The sequence below is a fragment of the Zeugodacus cucurbitae genome, chromosome 4, assembly GCF_028554725.1.
Source record: "Zeugodacus cucurbitae isolate PBARC_wt_2022May chromosome 4, idZeuCucr1.2, whole genome shotgun sequence".
NCBI classification, from domain to species: Eukaryota; Metazoa; Arthropoda; class Insecta; order Diptera; family Tephritidae; genus Zeugodacus; species Zeugodacus cucurbitae.
The window spans coordinates 31,265,705-31,287,172 of NC_071669.1; the positions used below are offsets into that span (position 1 = coordinate 31,265,705).

General features: G+C 23.9%; 1 protein-coding gene across 1 annotated transcript; it reads right to left on the bottom strand.

The window, feature by feature from the left end:
• Positions 1 to 5,113: 5,113 nt before the first annotated feature.
• LOC128921581 (uncharacterized) lies at positions 5,114 to 7,084 on the bottom strand. Its single transcript, XM_054229593.1, has 3 exons — positions 6,815 to 7,084; positions 6,613 to 6,750; positions 5,114 to 6,523 (listed from the first exon to the last, which is right to left on the bottom strand). The coding sequence occupies exons 1-3, from the start codon at positions 6,869 to 6,871 to the stop codon at positions 5,480 to 5,482; spliced, it is 1,239 nt and encodes a 412-aa protein (XP_054085568.1). The 5' UTR covers positions 6,872 to 7,084; the 3' UTR covers positions 5,114 to 5,479.
• Positions 7,085 to 21,468: the final 14,384 nt, after the last annotated feature.

Consider the following 21,468-nt stretch of genomic DNA (forward strand, 5'->3'; position numbering starts at 1 on the left):
CTTTCAGGAAAGTGAACTTTGATCATAAATCTGAGAAAACTCAAAATAAATGATTAGCAATAAATGTTCTTTATGTTTATATTTGTCGATAAACGACTTGCAAGAAGGTGAACTTTAATCTTAAATCTGATAAAAATACAAAATCAATGATTATGAATAAATGTTATTTATGTTTCTATTTGTCGATAAACAATTTGCCAGAAAGTGAACTTTGATCTCAAATCTGATAAAAATACAAAATCAATGATTATGAATAAATGTTATTTATGTTTCTATTTGTCGATAAACAACTTGCCAGAAAGTGAACTTTGATCTTAGTTCTGATAAAATACAAAATAAATGATTGTGAATAAATATTATTTATGTTTTTATTTGTCGATATTCAACTTACATGAAAATGAACTTTGATCATAAATCTGATAAAAAACAAAATAAATTATTATGAATAAATATTCTTTATGTTTTTATTTGTCGATATTCAACTTGCAGGAAAGTGAACTTTGATCATAAATCTGAGAAAACTCAAAATAAATGATTATCAATAAATGTTCTTTATGTTTCTATTTGTCGATAAACGACTTGCAAGAAGGTGAACTTTAATCTTAAATCTGATAAAAATACAAAATCAATGATTATGAATAAATGTTATTTATGTTTCTATTTGTCGATAAACAATTTGCCAGAAAGTGAACTTTGATCTTAGTTCTGATAAAATACAAAATAAATGATTGTGAATAAATATTCTTTATGTTTTTATTTGTCGATATTCAACTTGCAAGAAAGTGAACTTTGATCTCAAATCTGATAAAAATACAAAATCAATGATTATGAATAAATGTTATTTATGTTTCTATTTGTGGATAAACAACTTGCCAGAAAAAGAACTTTGATCTTAGTTCTAATAAAATACAAAATAAATGATTGTGAATAAATATTCTTTATGTTTTTATTTGTCGATATTCAACTTACATGAAAATGAACTTTGATCATAAATCTGATAAAAAACAAAATAAATTATTATGAATAAATATTCTTTATGTTTTTATTTGTCGATATTCAACTTGCAGGAAAGTGAACTTTGATCATAAATCTGAGAAAACTCAAAATAAATGATTATCAATAAATGTTCTTTATGTTTCTATTTGTCGATAACCAACTTGCAAGAAAGTGGACTTTAATCTTAGATATGATAGAATACAAAATAAATGATAATGAATAAATATTCTTTATGCTTTTATTTGTCGATATTCAACTTGTAAGAAAGTGAACTTTAATCTTAAATATGATAAAATACAAAATAAATGATTTTAAATAAATGTTGTTTATGTTTTTATTTGTCGATAAACAACTTGCAAGAAAGTGAGCTTTGATCTTAAATCTGATAAAATACAAAATAAATTATTATGAATAAATATTCTTTATGTTTTTATTTGTCGATATTCAACTTGCAAGAATGTGAACTTTGATCTTAAATCTGATAAAAATACAAAATAAATGATTATGAATAAATATTATTTATGTTTTTATTTGCCGATTAACAACTTACATGAAAATGCAACTTTGATCATAAATCTGAGAAAACTCAAAATAAATGATTATCAATAAATGTTCTTTATGTTTCTATTCGTCGATAAACAACTTGCAAGAAAGTGAACTTTAATCTTAGATGTGATAGAATACAAAATCAATGATTATGAATAAATGTTATTTATGTTTCTATTTGTCGATAAACAACTTGCAAGAAAGTGAACTTTGATCTTAGTTCTGATAAAATACAAAATAAATGATTATGAATAAATATTCTTTATGTTTTTATTTGTCGATATTCAACTTACATGAACATCAACTTTGATCATAAATCTGATAAAAAACAAAATCAATTATTATGAATAAATATTCTTTATGTACTTATTTGTCGATATTCAACTTGCAGGAAAGTGAACTTTGATCAAAAATCTGAGAAAACTCAAAAAAAATGATTATCAATAAATGTTCTTTATGTTTCTATTTGTCGATAAACAACTTGCAAGAAAGTGAACTTTAATCTTAGATATGATAGAATACAAAATAAATGATTATGAATAAATATTCTTTATGCTTTTATTTGTCGATATTCAACTTGCAAGAAAGTGAACTTTGATCTTAAATATGATAAAATACAAAATAAATGATTTTGAATAAATGTTATTTATGTTTTTACTTGTCGATAAACAACTTGCAAGAAAGTGAACTTTAATCTTAAATCTGATAAAATACAAAATAAATGATTATGAATATATGTTCTTTATGTTTCTATATGTCGATAAATAACTTGCAAGAAAGTGAACTTTGATCTTAGATCTGATAGAATACAAAATAAATAATTATGAATATATGTTCTTTATGTTTCTATATGTCGATAAACAACTTACATGAAAGTGAACTTTGATCATAAATCTGATAAAAATACAAAATCAATGATCATGATGAAATGTTATTTATGTTTCTATTTGTCGATAAACAACTTGCAAGAAAGTGAACTTTGATCTTAGTTCTTATAAAATACAAAATAATTGATTATGAATAAATATTTTTATGTTTTTATTTGACTACATTCAACTTGCAAGAAAGTGAACTTTGATCTTAAATCTGATAAAAAAACAAAATAAATTATTATGAATAAACATTCTTTATGTTTTTATTTGTCGATATTCAACTTGCAGGAAAGTGAACTTTGATCATAAATCTGAGAAAACTCAAAATAAATGATTATCAATAAATGTTCTTTATGTTTCTATTTGTCGATAAACAACTTGCAAGAAAGTGGACTTTAATCTTAGATATGATAGAATACAAAATAAATGATAATGAATAAATATTCTTTATGCTTTTATTTGTCGATATTCAACTTGTAAGAAAGTGAACTTTAATCTTAAATATGATAAAATACAAAATAAATGATTTTAAATAAATGTTGTTTATGTTTTTATTTGTCGATAAACAACTTGCAAGAAAGTGAGCTTTGATCTTAAATCTGATAAAATACAAAATAAATTATTATGAATAAATATTCTTTATGTTTTTATTTGTCGATATTCAACTTGCAAGAATGTGAACTTTGATCTTAAATCTGATAAAAATACAAAATAAATGATTATGAATAAATATTATTTATGTTTTTATTTGCCGATTAACAACTTACATGAAAATGCAACTTTGATCATAAATCTGAGAAAACTCAAAATAAATGATTATCAATAAATGTTCTTTATGTTTCTATTCGTCGATAAACAACTTGCAAGAAAGTGAACTTTAATCTTAGATGTGATAGAATACAAAATCAATGATTATGAATAAATGTTATTTATGTTTCTATTTGTCGATAAACAACTTGCAAGAAAGTGAACTTTGATCTTAGTTCTGATAAAATACAAAATAAATGATTATGAATAAATATTCTTTATGTTTTTATTTGTCGATATTCAACTTACATGAACATCAACTTTGATCATAAATCTGATAAAAAACAAAATCAATTATTATGAATAAATATTCTTTATGTACTTATTTGTCGATATTCAACTTGCAGGAAAGTGAACTTTGATCAAAAATCTGAGAAAACTCAAAATAAATGATTATCAATAAATGTTCTTTATGTTTCTATTTGTCGATAAACAACTTGCAAGAAAGTGAACTTTAATCTTAGATATGATAGAATACAAAATAAATGATTATGAATAAATATTCTTTATGCTTTTATTTGTCGATATTCAACTTGCAAGAAAGTGAACTTTGATCTTAAATATGATAAAATACAAAATAAATGATTTTGAATAAATGTTATTTATGTTTTTACTTGTCGATAAACAACTTGCAAGAAAGTGAGCTTTGATCTTAAATCTGATAAAATACAAAATAAATGATTTTAAATAAATGTTATTTATGTTTTTATATGTCGATAAACAACTTGCAAGAAAGTGAGCTTTGATCTTAAATGTGATAAAATACAAAATAAATTATTATGAATAAATATTTTTATGTTTTTATTTGACTATATTCAACTTGAAGGAAAGTGAACTTTGATCAAAAATCTGAGAAAACTCAAAATAAATGATTATCAATAAATGTTCTTTATGTTTCTATTTGTCGATAAACAACTTGCAAGAAAATGAACTTTAATCTTAGATATGATAGAATACAAAATAAATGATTATGAATAAATATTCTTTATGCTTTTATTTGTCGATATTCAACTTGCAAGAAAGTGAACTTTAATCTTAAATATGATAAAATACAAAATAAATGATTTTGAATAAATGTTATTTATGTTTTTACTTGTCGATAAACAACTTGCAAGAAAGTGAACTTTAATCTTAAATCTGATAAAATACAAAATAAATGATTATGAATATTTGTTCTTTATGTTTCTATATGTCGATAAATAACTTGCAAGAAAGTGAACTTTGATCTTAGATCTGATAGAATACAAACTAAATGATAATGAATAAATATTCTTTATGCTTTTATTTGTCGATATTCAACTTGTAAGAAAGTGAACTTTAATCTTAAATATGATAAAATACAAAATAAATGATTTTGAATAAATGTTGTTTATGTTTTTATTTGTCGATAAACAACTTGCAAGAAAGTGAGCTTTGATCTTAAATCTGATAAAATACAAAATAAATTATTATGAATAAATATTCTTTATGTTTTTATTTGTCGATATTCAACTTGCAAGAATGTGAACTTTGATCTTAAATCTGATAAAAATACAAAATAAATGATTATGAATAAATATTATTTATGTTTTTATTTGCCGATTAACAACTTACATGAATGTGAACTTTGATCATAAATCAGAGAAAACTCAAAATAAATGATTATCAATAAATGTTCTTTATGTTTCTATTTGTCGATAAACAACTTGCAAGAAAGTGAACTTTAATCTTAGATATGATAGAATACAAAATCAATGATTATGAATAAATGTTATTTATGTTTTTATTTGTCGATAAACAACTTGCAAGAAAGTGAGCTTTGATCTTAAATCTGATAAAATACAAAATAAATGATTTTGAATAAATGTTACTAGTAATAACCCCCGATATTCGGGGGACTCCGTTATTTAAAATGAAAAAAGTAAACAATTTTTTTTTTTTATAAAAACTCAATTTATTCAAGTACTTCATGGAAAACTACATTCGTAGTGGTTTTATTTTGGTCGTAAGTCTTAACTTTGATATCTTGAGAAGATCGTACTCGACTCAATGCGACATACAGCTGGCCATGCGTAAAACAATCCTCCTTGAGGAAAACACCAACTCTTGCTAGAGTCTGCCCTTGAGATTTGTTTATTGTTATTGCGAATGCTACAATTATTGGAAATTGGCGACGCTTTAAAATAAAAGGAAGTGTTGATTCGCTGGGCTGTAAATTTATACGGGGCAATAAAATTTGTTTCCCTTGACCATAGCCATAGCATCTTGGTAATGCATGTTCATATTTCGAGGGGAGCCAACAAAACTTTTGAAGGAAGTACAACTATACGACCAGGACGAACACTTTCCATATTTGCACCACGCATTAAGTAGTCATGCAAACCAGCATATGTTTCAACACGTAGCTCTTTCTGATGAGTTCGCAGAAATGCCAGACGTGCTCCTTCAATTCTGACATATTGGTCAACTAAATACTGTTGCCAAAGTTTACCTGACACATGAAGCAAGCTGAAACCTTCTCTTATCGCCATACGGTAAGCAACAAACTGCAGTTGGGTTAATTTAAATCTACATTCCGTTCGATGACCCTGTTCATGCAGAAGAGTTTCATCATATCCTGACTCGCCATAAGGAAACAAAAGCGGATATACTAATGGATCACACAACCTATGTAGCGTTGAGACAAATAATAAATTCTGCATATCAGATTTCCGTGAAAATATTCGCAAATTTCGATTTCCAGGTGGTTCACCATCCTCTGTTGTGAAAACGGCCGCAATTTCTGAGCAGTTTGGCAAATTATAACGTCGATCAGCGCTGTTAAAAAGTAGCATGCTAATTCGGCGAGCATTGCGATTTTCTTCTCTGGCCCTCTGTTCCTCTTCGCGTTCAACCTGCGCCATATGCTTATACTCATTTGCCAAGGGGTTAATATTTGAAAGCATTTCGTGGATTTCTCTCAGCAAATATCTATCGCAGTTTGAATTATGTTGTGCCCTTATATCAGTTGCTTGATCCGTGTCAAGAATAAACAGCTGGGCGTAGGAGGATTCTGAAGGATGATCTGCATGCAATGGACCTACCCTATGATATATTGATCCATGTATTCGGAAGCAATATGGTCCGCGCCCTGTAGGCTCCGCAATTTTCGCTTCGAATGATGCAAAAGCAAACGAACTATTTAGCTGCCGAATATTCTCCAAATAGTGTCCCCGCCAAGAGCTCAAATCATTTTCTAACACAGCTTTCAAAAACTCAGGTATACGTAATTCTTGAAGTTTAACTTTTCCGCCATGACAACATGTCGTAAAGCCATTTCTTACCTAGTAACAATTTCAACCAAATATTAAGACAATAATTATGTATGTATATACATACATTACGAATATAAAACAATGAAAAGTATAGGTACCTTTTCACTTCTGAAATGTTTTGCTTTACAGTGTACACATATGTGAGTCAAACCCCCAAGCGAACTATACTCCGGAAGAACTACGGAGTTTAGGGCAGCTTTGAAATAACTTGCCATAGATCCTGTATGACTACGGCTCTAATAAAAAAGGTCAATTCATATACATACATACATTAACAATTAAAAATTCTATAACATTCACCTCTTCTCTTCGACCTGTTAAACTCATTTTTCGTCTAATTCGCCTTTGGTTTGGCATTTTATTTTTAATAATTAATCTGAATCTGCACTGAAATTCGATGTAGTATGTATGTATTCGCTGGTAATAGCCGCCTTGACTTTTGGAAGAAAACTGAACTGACTCAAAGCTTACCTAACGCAATAACACTTCTAATCAAAATAACGCCGACAACAATATTTCTGTTATATTTTTCACTTGCGTCTTCGCCCATATATATTTGTAAGTATTTATGTAGAGTATGAATAAAACAAAGTAGAGTGCACATGTCAAAGCGCAGTGTTCCTTAGTTCGTACATACATATACGTACGAATATACAACATAGAAGAGAGCGCATGTCAAATCATAGATAGCGCCTTAGCGCATGCATATGTATGTATGTCCCATATGTATGTACAATTCATACAACTACGCACTGCACATGCCAAAGCAAACATTCTCTTAGCATCTCTTATTGTCATTTTGCTACCGAGCAGGCAACATTGTTGTTGTTAGATTTCGCACTTGCGCCTTCGCGTATGTGGGTATGTATGTAACGAAAGCAAATGACAGAAACATTTGTAATTATTCGTTCTCTTACATATATGCTCTTTTCTGTAGAAGCGCTGCTTATATTAGCTTAATGTAAAAATTGAAGAACTTTAAACGCAAATATATCAAAAGTGGTTTAATGAATTTAAAATCTGTAAAATTTGTGCAAAGTTTCAGATCGCACACTTTAATTTGATGTATTATTTGTCTCTGTACGTTTTGTAGATCTCTGGAAATAAGCGCCTTGTCTTAGAATAATATATAGATTTATGTTTTTACTTGTCGATAAACAACTTGCAAGAAAGTGAGCTTTGATCTTAAATCTGATAAAATACAAAATAAATGATTTTAAATAAATGTTATTTATGTTTTTATATGTCGATAAACAACTTGCAAGAAAGTGAGCTTTGATCTTAAATGTGATAAAATACAAAATAAATTATTATGAATAAATATTTTTATGTTTTTATTTGACTATATTCAACTTGAAGGAAAGTGAACTTTGATCAAAAATCTGAGAAAACTCAAAATAAATGATTATCAATAAATGTTCTTTATGTTTCTATTTGTCGATAAACAACTTGCAAGAAAATGAACTTTAATCTTAGATATGATAGAATACAAAATAAATGATTATGAATAAATATTCTTTATGCTTTTATTTGTCGATATTCAACTTGCAAGAAAGTGAACTTTAATCTTAAATATGATAAAATACAAAATAAATGATTTTGAATAAATGTTATTTATGTTTTTACTTGTCGATAAACAACTTGCAAGAAAGTGAACTTTAATCTTAAATCTGATAAAATACAAAATAAATGATTATGAATATTTGTTCTTTATGTTTCTATATGTCGATAAATAACTTGCAAGAAAGTGAACTTTGATCTTAGATCTGATAGAATACAAACTAAATGATAATGAATAAATATTCTTTATGCTTTTATTTGTCGATATTCAACTTGTAAGAAAGTGAACTTTAATCTTAAATATGATAAAATACAAAATAAATGATTTTGAATAAATGTTGTTTATGTTTTTATTTGTCGATAAACAACTTGCAAGAAAGTGAGCTTTGATCTTAAATCTGATAAAATACAAAATAAATTATTATGAATAAATATTCTTTATGTTTTTATTTGTCGATATTCAACTTGCAAGAATGTGAACTTTGATCTTAAATCTGATAAAAATACAAAATAAATGATTATGAATAAATATTATTTATGTTTTTATTTGCCGATTAACAACTTACATGAATGTGAACTTTGATCATAAATCAGAGAAAACTCAAAATAAATGATTATCAATAAATGTTCTTTATGTTTCTATTTGTCGATAAACAACTTGCAAGAAAGTGAACTTTAATCTTAGATATGATAGAATACAAAATCAATGATTATGAATAAATGTTATTTATGTTTTTATTTGTCGATAAACAACTTGCAAGAAAGTGAGCTTTGATCTTAAATCTGATAAAATACAAAATAAGTGATAATGAATTAATATTCTTTATGTTTTTATTTGTCGATATTCAACTTGCAAGAAAGTGAACTTTGATCTTAAATCTGATAAAAATACAAAATAAATTATTATGAATAAATATTCTTTATGTTTTTATTTGTCGATATTCAACTTGCAAGAAAGTGAACTTGATCTTAAATCTGATAAAAATACAAAATCAATGATCATGATGAAATGTTATTTATGTTTCTATTTGTCGATAAACAACTTGCAAGAAAGTGAACTTTGATCTTAGTTCTGATAAAATACAAAATAAATGATTATGAATAAATATTTTTATGTTTTTATTTGACTATATTCAACTTGCAGGAAAGTGAACTTTGATCAAAAATCTGAGAAAACTCAAAATAAATGATTATCAATAAATGTTCTTTATGTTTCTATTTGTCGATAAACAACTTGCAAGAAAATGAACTTTAATCTTAGATATGATAGAATACAAAATAAATGATTATGAATAAATATTCTTTATGCTTTTATTTGTCGATATTCAACTTGCAAGAAAGTGAACTTTAATCTTAAATATGATAAAATACAAAATAAATGATTTTGAATAAATGTTATTTATGTTTTTACTTGTCGATAAACAACTTGCAAGAAAGTGAACTTTAATCTTAAATCTGATAAAATACAAAATAAATGATTATGAATATATGTTCTTTATGTTTCTATATGTCGATAAATAACTTGCAAGAAAGTGAACTTTGATCTTAGATCTGATAGAATACAAAATAAATGGTTATGAATATATGTTCTTTATGTTTCTATATGTCGATAAATAACTTGCAAGAAAGTGAACTTTTATCTTAAATCTGATAAAAATACAAAATAAATGATAATGAATAAATATTATTTATGTTTTTATTTGCCGATTAACAACTTACATGAAAGTGAACTTTGATCATAAATCTGATAAAATACAAAATAAATTATTATGAATAAATATTCTTTATGTTTTTATTTGTCGATATTCAACTTGCAAGAAAGTGAACTTTGATCTTAAATCTGATAAAAATAAAAAATAAATGATTATGAATAAATATTATTTATGTTTTCATTTGTCGATAAACAACTTGCAAGAAAGTGAGCTTTGATCTTAAATCTGATAAAATACAAAATAAATTATTATGAATAAATATTCTTTATGTTTTTATTTGTCGATATTCAACTTGCAAGAATGTGAACTTTGATCTTAAATCTGATAAAAATACAAAATAAATGATTATGAATAAATATTATTTATGTTTTTATTTGCCGATTAACAACTTACATGAATGTGAACTTTGATCATAAATCAGAGAAAACTCAAAATAAATGATTATCAATAAATGTTCTTTATGTTTCTATTTGTCGATAAACAACTTGCAAGAAAGTGAACTTTAATCTTAGATATGATAGAATACAAAATCAATGATTATGAATAAATGTTATTTATGTTTTTATTTGTCGATAAACAACTTGCAAGAAAGTGAGCTTTGATCTTAAATCTGATAAAATACAAAATAAGTGATAATGAATTAATATTCTTTATGTTTTTATTTGTCGATATTCAACTTGCAAGAAAGTGAACTTTGATCTTAAATCTGATAAAAATACAAAATAAATTATTATGAATAAATATTCTTTATGTTTTTATTTGTCGATATTCAACTTGCAAGAAAGTGAACTTTGATCTTAAATCTGATAAAAATACAAAATCAATGATCATGATGAAATGTTATTTATGTTTCTATTTGTCGATAAACAACTTGCAAGAAAGTGAACTTTGATCTTAGTTCTGATAAAATACAAAATAAATGATTATGAATAAATATTTTTATGTTTTTATTTGACTATATTCAACTTGCAGGAAAGTGAACTTTGATCAAAAATCTGAGAAAACTCAAAATAAATGATTATCAATAAATGTTCTTTATGTTTCTATTTGTCGATAAACAACTTGCAAGAAAATGAACTTTAATCTTAGATATGATAGAATACAAAATAAATGATTATGAATAAATATTCTTTATGCTTTTATTTGTCGATATTCAACTTGCAAGAAAGTGAACTTTAATCTTAAATATGATAAAATACAAAATAAATGATTTTGAATAAATGTTATTTATGTTTTTACTTGTCGATAAACAACTTGCAAGAAAGTGAACTTTAATCTTAAATCTGATAAAATACAAAATAAATGATTATGAATATATGTTCTTTATGTTTCTATACGTCGATAAATAACTTGCAAGAAAGTGAACTTTGATCTTAGATCTGATAGAATACAAAATAAATGATTATGAATATATGTTCTTTATGTTTCTATATGTCGATAAATAACTTGCAAGAAAGTGAACTTTTATCTTAAATCTGATAAAAATACAAAATAAATGATAATGAATAAATATTATTTATGTTTTTATTTGCCGATTAACAACTTACATGAAAGTGAACTTTGATCATAAATCTGATAAAATACAAAATAAATTATTATGAATAAATATTCTTTATGTTTTTATTTGTCGATATTCAACTTGCAAGAAAGTGAACTTTGATCTTAAATCTGATAAAAATACAAAATCAATGATCATGATGAAACGTTATTTATGTTTCTATTTGTCGATAAACAACTTGCAAGAAGGTGAACTTTGATCTTAGTTCTGATAAAATACAAAATAAATGATTATGAATAAATATTTTTATGTTTTTATTTGACTACATTCAACTTGCAAGAAAGTGAACTTTGATCTTAAATCTGATAAAAATACAAAATAAATTATTATGAATAAATATTCTTTATGTTTTTATTTGTCGATATTCAACTTGCAGGAAAGTGAACTTTGATCATAAATCTGAGAAAACTCAAAATAAATGATTATGAATAAATATTCTTTATGCTTTTATTTGTCGATATTCAACTTGCAAGAAAGTGAACTTTAATCTTAAATATGATAAAATACAAAATAAATGATTTTAAATAAATGTTATTTATGTTTTTATATGTCGATAAACAACTTGCAAGAAAGTGAGCTTTGATCTTAAATGTGATAAAATACAAAATAAATTATTATGAATAAATATTCTTTATGTTTTTATTTGTCGATATTCAACTTGCAGGAAAGTGAACTTTGATCATAAATCTGAGAAAACTCAAAATAAATGATTAACAATAAATGTTCTTTATGTTTCTATTTGTCGATAAACAACTTGCAAGAAAGTGAACTTTAATCTTAGATATGATAGAATACAAAATCAATGATTATGAATACATGTTATTTATGTTTTTATTTGTCGATAAATAACTTGCAAGAAAGTGAGCTTTGATCTTAAATCTGATAAAATACAAAATAAGTGATAATGAGTTAATATTCTTTATGTTTTTATATGTCGATATTCAACTTGCAAGAAAGTGAACTTTGATCTTAAATCTGATAAAAATACAAAATCAATGATTATGAATAAATATTCTTTATGTTTTTATTTGTAGATATTCAACTTACATGAAAATGCAACTTTGATCATAAATCTGATAAAAAACAAAATAAATTATTATGAATAAATATTCTTTATGTTTTTATTTGTCGATATTCAACTTTCAGGAAAGTGAACTTTGATCATAAATCTGAGAAAACTCAAAATAAATGATTAGCAATAAATGTTCTTTATGTTTCTATTTGTCGATAAACAATTTGCCAGAAAGTGAACTTTGATCTCAAATCTGATAAAAATACAAAATCAATGATTATGAATAAATGTTATTTATGTTTCTATTTGTCGATAAACAACTTGCCAGAAAGTGAACTTTGATCTTAGTTCTGATAAAATACAAAATAAATGATTGTGAATAAATATTATTTATGTTTTTATTTGTCGATATTCAACTTACATGAAAATGAACTTTGATCATAAATCTGATAAAAAACAAAATAAATTATTATGAATAAATATTCTTTATGTTTTTATTTGTCGATATTCAACTTGCAGGAAAGTGAACTTTGATCATAAATCTGAGAAAACTCAAAATAAATGATTATCAATAAATGTTCTTTATGTTTCTATTTGTCGATAAACGACTTGCAAGAAGGTGAACTTTAATCTTAAATCTGATAAAAATACAAAATCAATGATTATGAATAAATGTTATTTATGTTTCTATTTGTCGATAAACAATTTGCCAGAAAGTGAACTTTGATCTTAGTTCTGATAAAATACAAAATAAATGATTGTGAATAAATATTCTTTATGTTTTTATTTGTCGATATTCAACTTGCAAGAAAGTGAACTTTGATCTCAAATCTGATAAAAATACAAAATCAATGATTATGAATAAATGTTATTTATGTTTCTATTTGTCGATAAACAACTTGCCAGAAAAAGAACTTTGATCTTAGTTCTAATAAAATACAAAATAAATGATTGTGAATAAATATTCTTAATGTTTTTATTTGTCGATATTCAACTTACATGAAAATGAACTTTGATCATAAATCTGATAAAAAACAAAATAAGTGATAATGAGTTAATATTCTTTATGTTTTTATATGTCGATATTCAACTTGCAAGAAAGTGAACTTTGATCTTAAATCTGATAAAAATACAAAATCAATGATTATGAATAAATATTCTTTATGTTTTTATTTGTAGATATTCAACTTACATGAAAATGCAACTTTGATCATAAATCTGATAAAAAACAAAATAAATTATTATGAATAAATATTCTTTATGTTTTTATTTGTCGATATTCAACTTTCAGGAAAGTGAACTTTGATCATAAATCTGAGAAAACTCAAAATAAATGATTAGCAATAAATGTTCTTTATGTTTCTATTTGTCGATAAACGACTTGCAAGAAGGTGAACTTTAATCTTAAATCTGATAAAAATACAAAATCAATGATTATGAATAAATGTTATTTATGTTTCTATTTGTCGATAAACAATTTGCCAGAAAGTGAACTTTGATCTCAAATCTGATAAAAATACAAAATCAATGATTATGAATAAATGTTATTTATGTTTCTATTTGTCGATAAACAACTTGCCAGAAAGTGAACTTTGATCTTAGTTCTGATAAAATACAAAATAAATGATTGTGAATAAATATTATTTATGTTTTTATTTGTCGATATTCAACTTACATGAAAATGAACTTTGATCATAAATCTGATAAAAAACAAAATAAATTATTATGAATAAATATTCTTTATGTTTTTATTTGTCGATATTCAACTTGCAGGAAAGTGAACTTTGATCATAAATCTGAGAAAACTCAAAATAAATGATTATCAATAAATGTTCTTTATGTTTCTATTTGTCGATAAACGACTTGCAAGAAGGTGAACTTTAATCTTAAATCTGATAAAAATACAAAATCAATGATTATGAATAAATGTTATTTATGTTTCTATTTGTCGATAAACAATTTGCCAGAAAGTGAACTTTGATCTTAGTTCTGATAAAATACAAAATAAATGATTGTGAATAAATATTCTTTATGTTTTTATTTGTCGATATTCAACTTGCAAGAAAGTGAACTTTGATCTCAAATCTGATAAAAATACAAAATCAATGATTATGAATAAATGTTATTTATGTTTCTATTTGTCGATAAACAACTTGCCAGAAAAAGAACTTTGATCTTAGTTCTAATAAAATACAAAATAAATGATTGTGAATAAATATTCTTAATGTTTTTATTTGTCGATATTCAACTTACATGAAAATGAACTTTGATCATAAATCTGATAAAAAACAAAATAAACTATTATGAATAAACATTCTTTATGTTTTTATTTGTCGATATTCAACTTGCAGGAAAGTGAACTTTGATCATAAATCTGAGAAAACTCAAAATAAATGATTATCAATAAATGTTCTTTATGTTTCTATTTGTCGATAAACAACTTGCAAGAAAGTGGACTTTAATCTTAGATATGATAGAATACAAAATAAATGATAATGAATAAATATTCTTTATGCTTTTATTTGTCGATATTCAACTTGTAAGAAAGTGAACTTTAATCTTAAATATGATAAAATACAAAATAAATGATTTTAAATAAATGTTGTTTATGTTTTTATTTGTCGATAAACAACTTGCAAGAAAGTGAGCTTTGATCTTAAATCTGATAAAATACAAAATAAATTATTATGAATAAATATTCTTTATGTTTTTATTTGTCGATATTCAACTTGCAAGAATGTGAACTTTGATCTTAAATCTGATAAAAATACAAAATAAATGATTATGAATAAATATTATTTATGTTTTTATTTGCCGATTAACAACTTACATGAAAATGCAACTTTGATCATAAATCTGAGAAAACTCAAAATAAATGATTATCAATAAATGTTCTTTATGTTTCTATTCGTCGATAAACAACTTGCAAGAAAGTGAACTTTAATCTTAGATGTGATAGAATACAAAATCAATGATTATGAATAAATGTTATTTATGTTTCTATTTGTCGATAAACAACTTGCAAGAAAGTGAACTTTGATCTTAGTTCTGATAAAATACAAAATAAATGATTGTGAATAAATATTCTTTATGTTTTTATTTGTCGATATTCAACTTACATGAAAATGAACTTTGATCATAAATCTGATAAAAAACAAAATCAATTATTATGAATAAATATTCTTTATGTACTTATTTGTCAATATTCAACTTGCAGGAAAGTGAACTTTGATCAAAAATCTGAGAAAACTCAAAATAAATGATTATCAATAAATGTTCTTTATGTTTCTATTTGTCGATAAACAACTTGCAAGAAAGTGAACTTTAATCTTAGATATGATAGAATACAAAATAAATGATTATGAATAAATATTCTTTATGCTTTTATTTGTCGATATTCAACTTGCAAGAAAGTGAACTTTGATCTTAAATATGATAAAATACAAAATAAATGATTTTGAATAAATGTTATTTATGTTTTTACTTGTCGATAAACAACTTGCAAGAAAGTGAACTTTAATCTTAAATCTGATAAAATACAAAATAAATGATTATGAATATATGTTCTTTATGTTTCTATATGTCGATAAATAACTTGCAAGAAAGTGAACTTTGATCTTAGATCTGATAGAATACAAAATAAATAATTATGAATATATGTTCTTTATGTTTCTATATGTCGATAAACAACTTACATGAAAGTGAACTTTGATCATAAATCTGATAAAAATACAAAATCAATGATCATGATGAAATGTTATTTATGTTTCTATTTGTCGATAAACAACTTGCAAGAAAGTGAACTTTGATCTTAGTTCTTATAAAATACAAAATAATTGATTATGAATAAATATTTTTATGTTTTTATTTGACTACATTCAACTTGCAAGAAAGTGAACTTTGATCTTAAATCTGATAAAAAAAACAAAATAAATTATTATGAATAAACATTCTTTATGTTTTTATTTGTCGATATTCAACTTGCAGGAAAGTGAACTTTGATCATAAATCTGAGAAAACTCAAAATAAATGATTATCAATAAATGTTCTTTATGTTTCTATTTGTCGATAAACAACTTGCAAGAAAGTGGACTTTAATCTTAGATATGATAGAATACAAAATAAATGATAATGAATAAATATTCTTTATGCTTTTATTTGTCGATATTCAACGTGTAAGAAAGTGAACTTTAATCTTAAATATGATAAAATACAAAATAAATGATTTTAAATAAATGTTGTTTATGTTTTTATTTGTCGATAAACAACTTGCAAGAAAGTGAGCTTTGATCTTAAATCTGATAAAATACAAAATAAATTATTATGAATAAATATTCTTTATGTTTTTATTTGTCGATATTCAACTTGCAAGAATGTGAACTTTGATCTTAAATCTGATAAAAATACAAAATAAATGATTATGAATAAATATTATTTATGTTTTTATTTGCCGATTAACAACTTACATGAAAATGCAACTTTGATCATAAATCTGAGAAAACTCAAAATAAATGATTATCAATAAATGTTCTTTATGTTTCTATTCGTCGATAAACAACTTGCAAAAAAGTGAACTTTAATCTTAGATGTGATAGAATACAAAATCAATGATTATGAATAAATGTTATTTATGTTTCTATTTGTCGATAAACAACTTGCAAGAAAGTGAACTTTGATCTTAGTTCTGATAAAATACAAAATAAATGATTATGAATAAATATTCTTTATGTTTTTATTTGTCGATATTCAACTTACATGAACATCAACTTTGATCATAAATCTGATAAAAAACAAAATCAATTATTATGAATAAATATTCTTTATGTACTTATTTGTCGATATTCAACTTGCAGGAAAGTGAACTTTGATCAAAAATCTGAGAAAACTCAAAATAAATGATTATCAATAAATGTTCTTTATGTTTCTATTTGTCGAAAAACAACTTGCAAGAAAGTGAACTTTAATCTTAGATATGATAGAATACAAAATAAATGATTATGAATAAATATTCTTTATGCTTTTATTTGTCGATATTCAACTTGCAAGAAAGTGAACTTTGATCTTAAATATGATAAAATACAAAATAAATGATTTTGAATAAATGTTATTTATGTTTTTACTTGTCGATAAACAACTTGCAAGAAAGTGAGCTTTGATCTTAAATCTGATAAAATACAAAATAAATGATTTTAAATAAATGTTATTTATGTTTTTATATGTCGATAAACAACTTGCAAGAAAGTGAGCTTTGATCTTAAATGTGATAAAATACAAAATAAATTATTATGAATAAATATTTTCATGTTTTTATTTGACTATATTCAACTTGAAGGAAAGTGAACTTTGATCAAAAATCTGAGAAAACTCAAAATAAATGATTATCAATAAATGTTCTTTATGTTTCTATTTGTCGATAAACAACTTGCAAGAAAATGAACTTTAATCTTAGATATGATAGAATACAAAATAAATGATTATGAATAAATATTCTTTATGCTTTTATTTGTCGATATTCAACTTGCAAGAAAGTGAACTTTAATCTTAAATATGATAAAATACAAAATAAATGATTTTGAATAAATGTTATTTATGTTTTTACTTGTCGATAAACAACTTGCAAGAAAGTGAACTTTAATCTTAAATCTGATAAAATACAAAATAAATGATTATGAATATATGTTCTTTATGTTTCTATATGTCGATAAATAACTTGCAAGAAAGTGAACTTTGATCTTAGATCTGATAGAATACAAACTAAATGATAATGAATAAATATTCTTTATGCTTTTATTTGTCGATATTCAACTTGTAAGAAAGTGAACTTTAATCTTAAATATGATAAAATACAAAATAAATGATTTTGAATAAATGTTGTTTATGTTTTTATTTGTCGATAAACAACTTGCAAGAAAGTGAGCTTTGATCTTAAATCTGATAAAATACAAAATAAATTATTATGAATAAATATTCTTTATGTTTTTATTTGTCGATATTCAACTTGCAAGAATGTGAACTTTGATCTTAAATCTGATAAAAATACAAAATAAATGATTATGAATAAATATTATTTATGTTTTTATTTGCCGATTAACAACTTACATGAATGTGAACTTTGATCATAAATCAGAGAAAACTCAAAATAAATGATTATCAATAAATGTTCTTTATGTTTCTATTTGTCGATAAACAACTTGCAAGAAAGTGAACTTTAATCTTAGATATGATAGAATACAAAATCAATGATTATGAATAAATATTTTTATGCTTTTATTTGTCGATATTCAACTTGCAAGAAAGTGAACTTTAATCTTAAATATGATAAAATACAAAATAAATGATTTTAAATAAATGTTATTTATGTTTTTATATGTCGATAAACAACTTGCAAGAAAGTGAGCTTTGATCTTAAATGTGATAAAATACAAAATAAATTATTATGAATAAATATTCTTTATGTTTTTATTTGTCGATATTCAACTTGCAGGAAAGTGAACTTTGATCATAAATCTGAGAAAACTCAAAATAAATGATTAACAATAAATGTTCTTTATGTTTCTATTTGTCGATAAACAACTTGCAAGAAAGTGAACTTTAATCTTAGATATGATAGAATACAAAATCAATGATTATGAATACATGTTATTTATGTTTTTATTTGTCGATAAATAACTTGCAAGAAAGTGAGCTTTGATCTTAAATCTGATAAAATACAAAATAAGTGATAATGAGTTAATATTCTTTATGTTTTTATATGTCGATATTCAACTTGCAAGAAAGTGAACTTTGATCTTAAATCTGATAAAAATACAAAATCAATGATTATGAATAAATATTCTTTATGTTTTTATTTGTAGATATTCAACTTACATGAAAATGCAACTTTGATCATAAATCTGATAAAAAACAAAATAAATTATTATGAATAAATATTCTTTATGTTTTTATTTGTCGATATTCAACTTTCAGGAAAGTGAACTTTGATCATAAATCTGAGAAAACTCAAAATAAATGATTAGCAATAAATGTTCTTTATGTTTCTATTTGTCGATAAACGACTTGCAAGAAGGTGAACTTTAATCTTAAATCTGATAAAAATACAAAATCAATGATTATGAATAAATGTTATTTATGTTTCTATTTGTCGATAAACAATTTGCCAGAAAGTGAACTTTGATCTCAAATCTGATAAAAATACAAAATCAATGATTATGAATAAATGTTATTGATGTTTCTATTTGTCGATAAACAACTTGCCAGAAAGTGAACTTTGATCTTAGTTCTGATAAAATACAAAATAAATGATTGTGAATAAATATTATTTATGTTTTTATTTGTCGATATTCAACTTACATGAAAATGAACTTTGATCATAAATCTGATAAAAAACAAAATAAATTATTATGAATAAATATTCTTTATGTTTTTATTTGTCGATATTCAACTTGCAGGAAAGTGAACTTTGATCATAAATCTGAGAAAACTCAAAATAAATGATTATCAATAAATGTTCTTTATGTTTCTATTTGTCGATAAACGACTTGCAAGAAGGTGAACTTTAATCTTAAATCTGATAAAAATACAAAATCAATGATTATGAATAAATGTTATTTATGTTTCTATTTGTCGATAAACAATTTGCCAGAAAGTGAACTTTGATCTTAGTTCTGATAAAATACAAAATAAATGATTGTGAATAAATATTCTTTATGTTTTTATTTGTCGATATTCAACTTGCAAGAAAGTGAACTTTGATCTCAAATCTGATAAAAATACAAAATCAATGATTATGAATAAATGTTATTTATGTTTCTATTTGTCGATAAACAACTTGCCAGAAAAAGAACTTTGATCTTAGTTCTAATAAAATACAAAATAAATGATTGTGAATAAATATTCTTTATGTTTTTATTTGTCGATATTCAACTTACATGAAAATGAACTTTGATCATAAATCTGATAAAAAACAAAATAAACTATTATGAATAAACATTCTTTATGTTTTTATTTGTCGATATTCAACTTGCAGGAAAGTGAACTTTGATCATAAATCTGAGAAAACTCAAAATAAATGATTATCAATAAATGTTCTTTATGTTTCTATTTGTCGATAAACAACTTGCAAGAAAGTGGACTTTAATCTTAGATATGATAGAATACAAAATAAATGATAATGAATAAATATTCTTTATGCTTTTATTTGTCGATATTCAACTTGTAAGAAAGTGAACTTTAATCTTAAATATGATAAAATACAAAATAAATGATTTTAAATAAATGTTGTTTATGTTTTTATTTGTCGATAAACAACTTGCAAGAAAGTGAGCTTTGATCTTAAATCTGATAAAATACAAAATAAATTATTATGAATAAATATTCTTTATGTTTTTATTTGTCGATATTCAACTTGCAAGAATGTGAACTTTGATCTTAAATCTGATAAAAATACAAAATAAATGATTATGAATAAATATTATTTATGTTTTTATTTGCCGATTAACAACTTACATGAAAATGCAACTTTGATCATAAATCTGAGAAAACTCAAAATAAATGATTATCAATAAATGTTCTTTATGTTTCTATTCGTCGATAAACAACTTGCAAGAAAGTGAACTTTAATCTTAGATGTGATAGAATACAAAATCAATGATTATGAATAAATGTTATTTATGTTTCTATTTGTCGATAAACAACTTGCAAGAAAGTGAACTTTGATCTTAGTTCTGATAAAATACAAAATAAATGATTGTGAATAAATATTCTTTATGTTTTTATTTGTCGATATTCAACTTACATGAAAATGAACTTTGATCATAAATCTGATAAAAAACAAAATCAATTATTATGAATAAATATTCTTTATGTACTTATTTGTCGATATTCAACTTGCAGGAAAGTGAACTTTGATCAAAAATCTGAGAAAACTCAAAATAAATGATTATCAATAAATGTTCTTTATGTTTCTATTTGTCGATAAACAACTTGCAAGAAAGTGAACTTTAATCTTAGATATGATAGAATACAAAATAAATGATTATGAATAAATATTCTTTATGCTTTTATTTGTCGATATTCAACTTGCAAGAAAGTGAACTTTGATCTTAAATATGAT

Excerpts from the sequence above, each read along its gene's own strand:
- LOC128921581 (XM_054229593.1), bottom strand. The coding sequence starts at position 6,871 with ATGCCAAACCAAAGGCGAATTAGACGAAAAATGAGTTTAACAGGTCGA. Across the intron at positions 6,751-6,814 it reads TAACAGGTCGAAGAGAAGAG|AGCCGTAGTCATACAGGATC; the intron begins GTGAATGTTATA and ends CTTTTTTATTAG. Across the intron at positions 6,524-6,612 it reads AACATTTCAGAAGTGAAAAG|GTAAGAAATGGCTTTACGAC; the intron begins GTACCTATACTT and ends AATTGTTACTAG.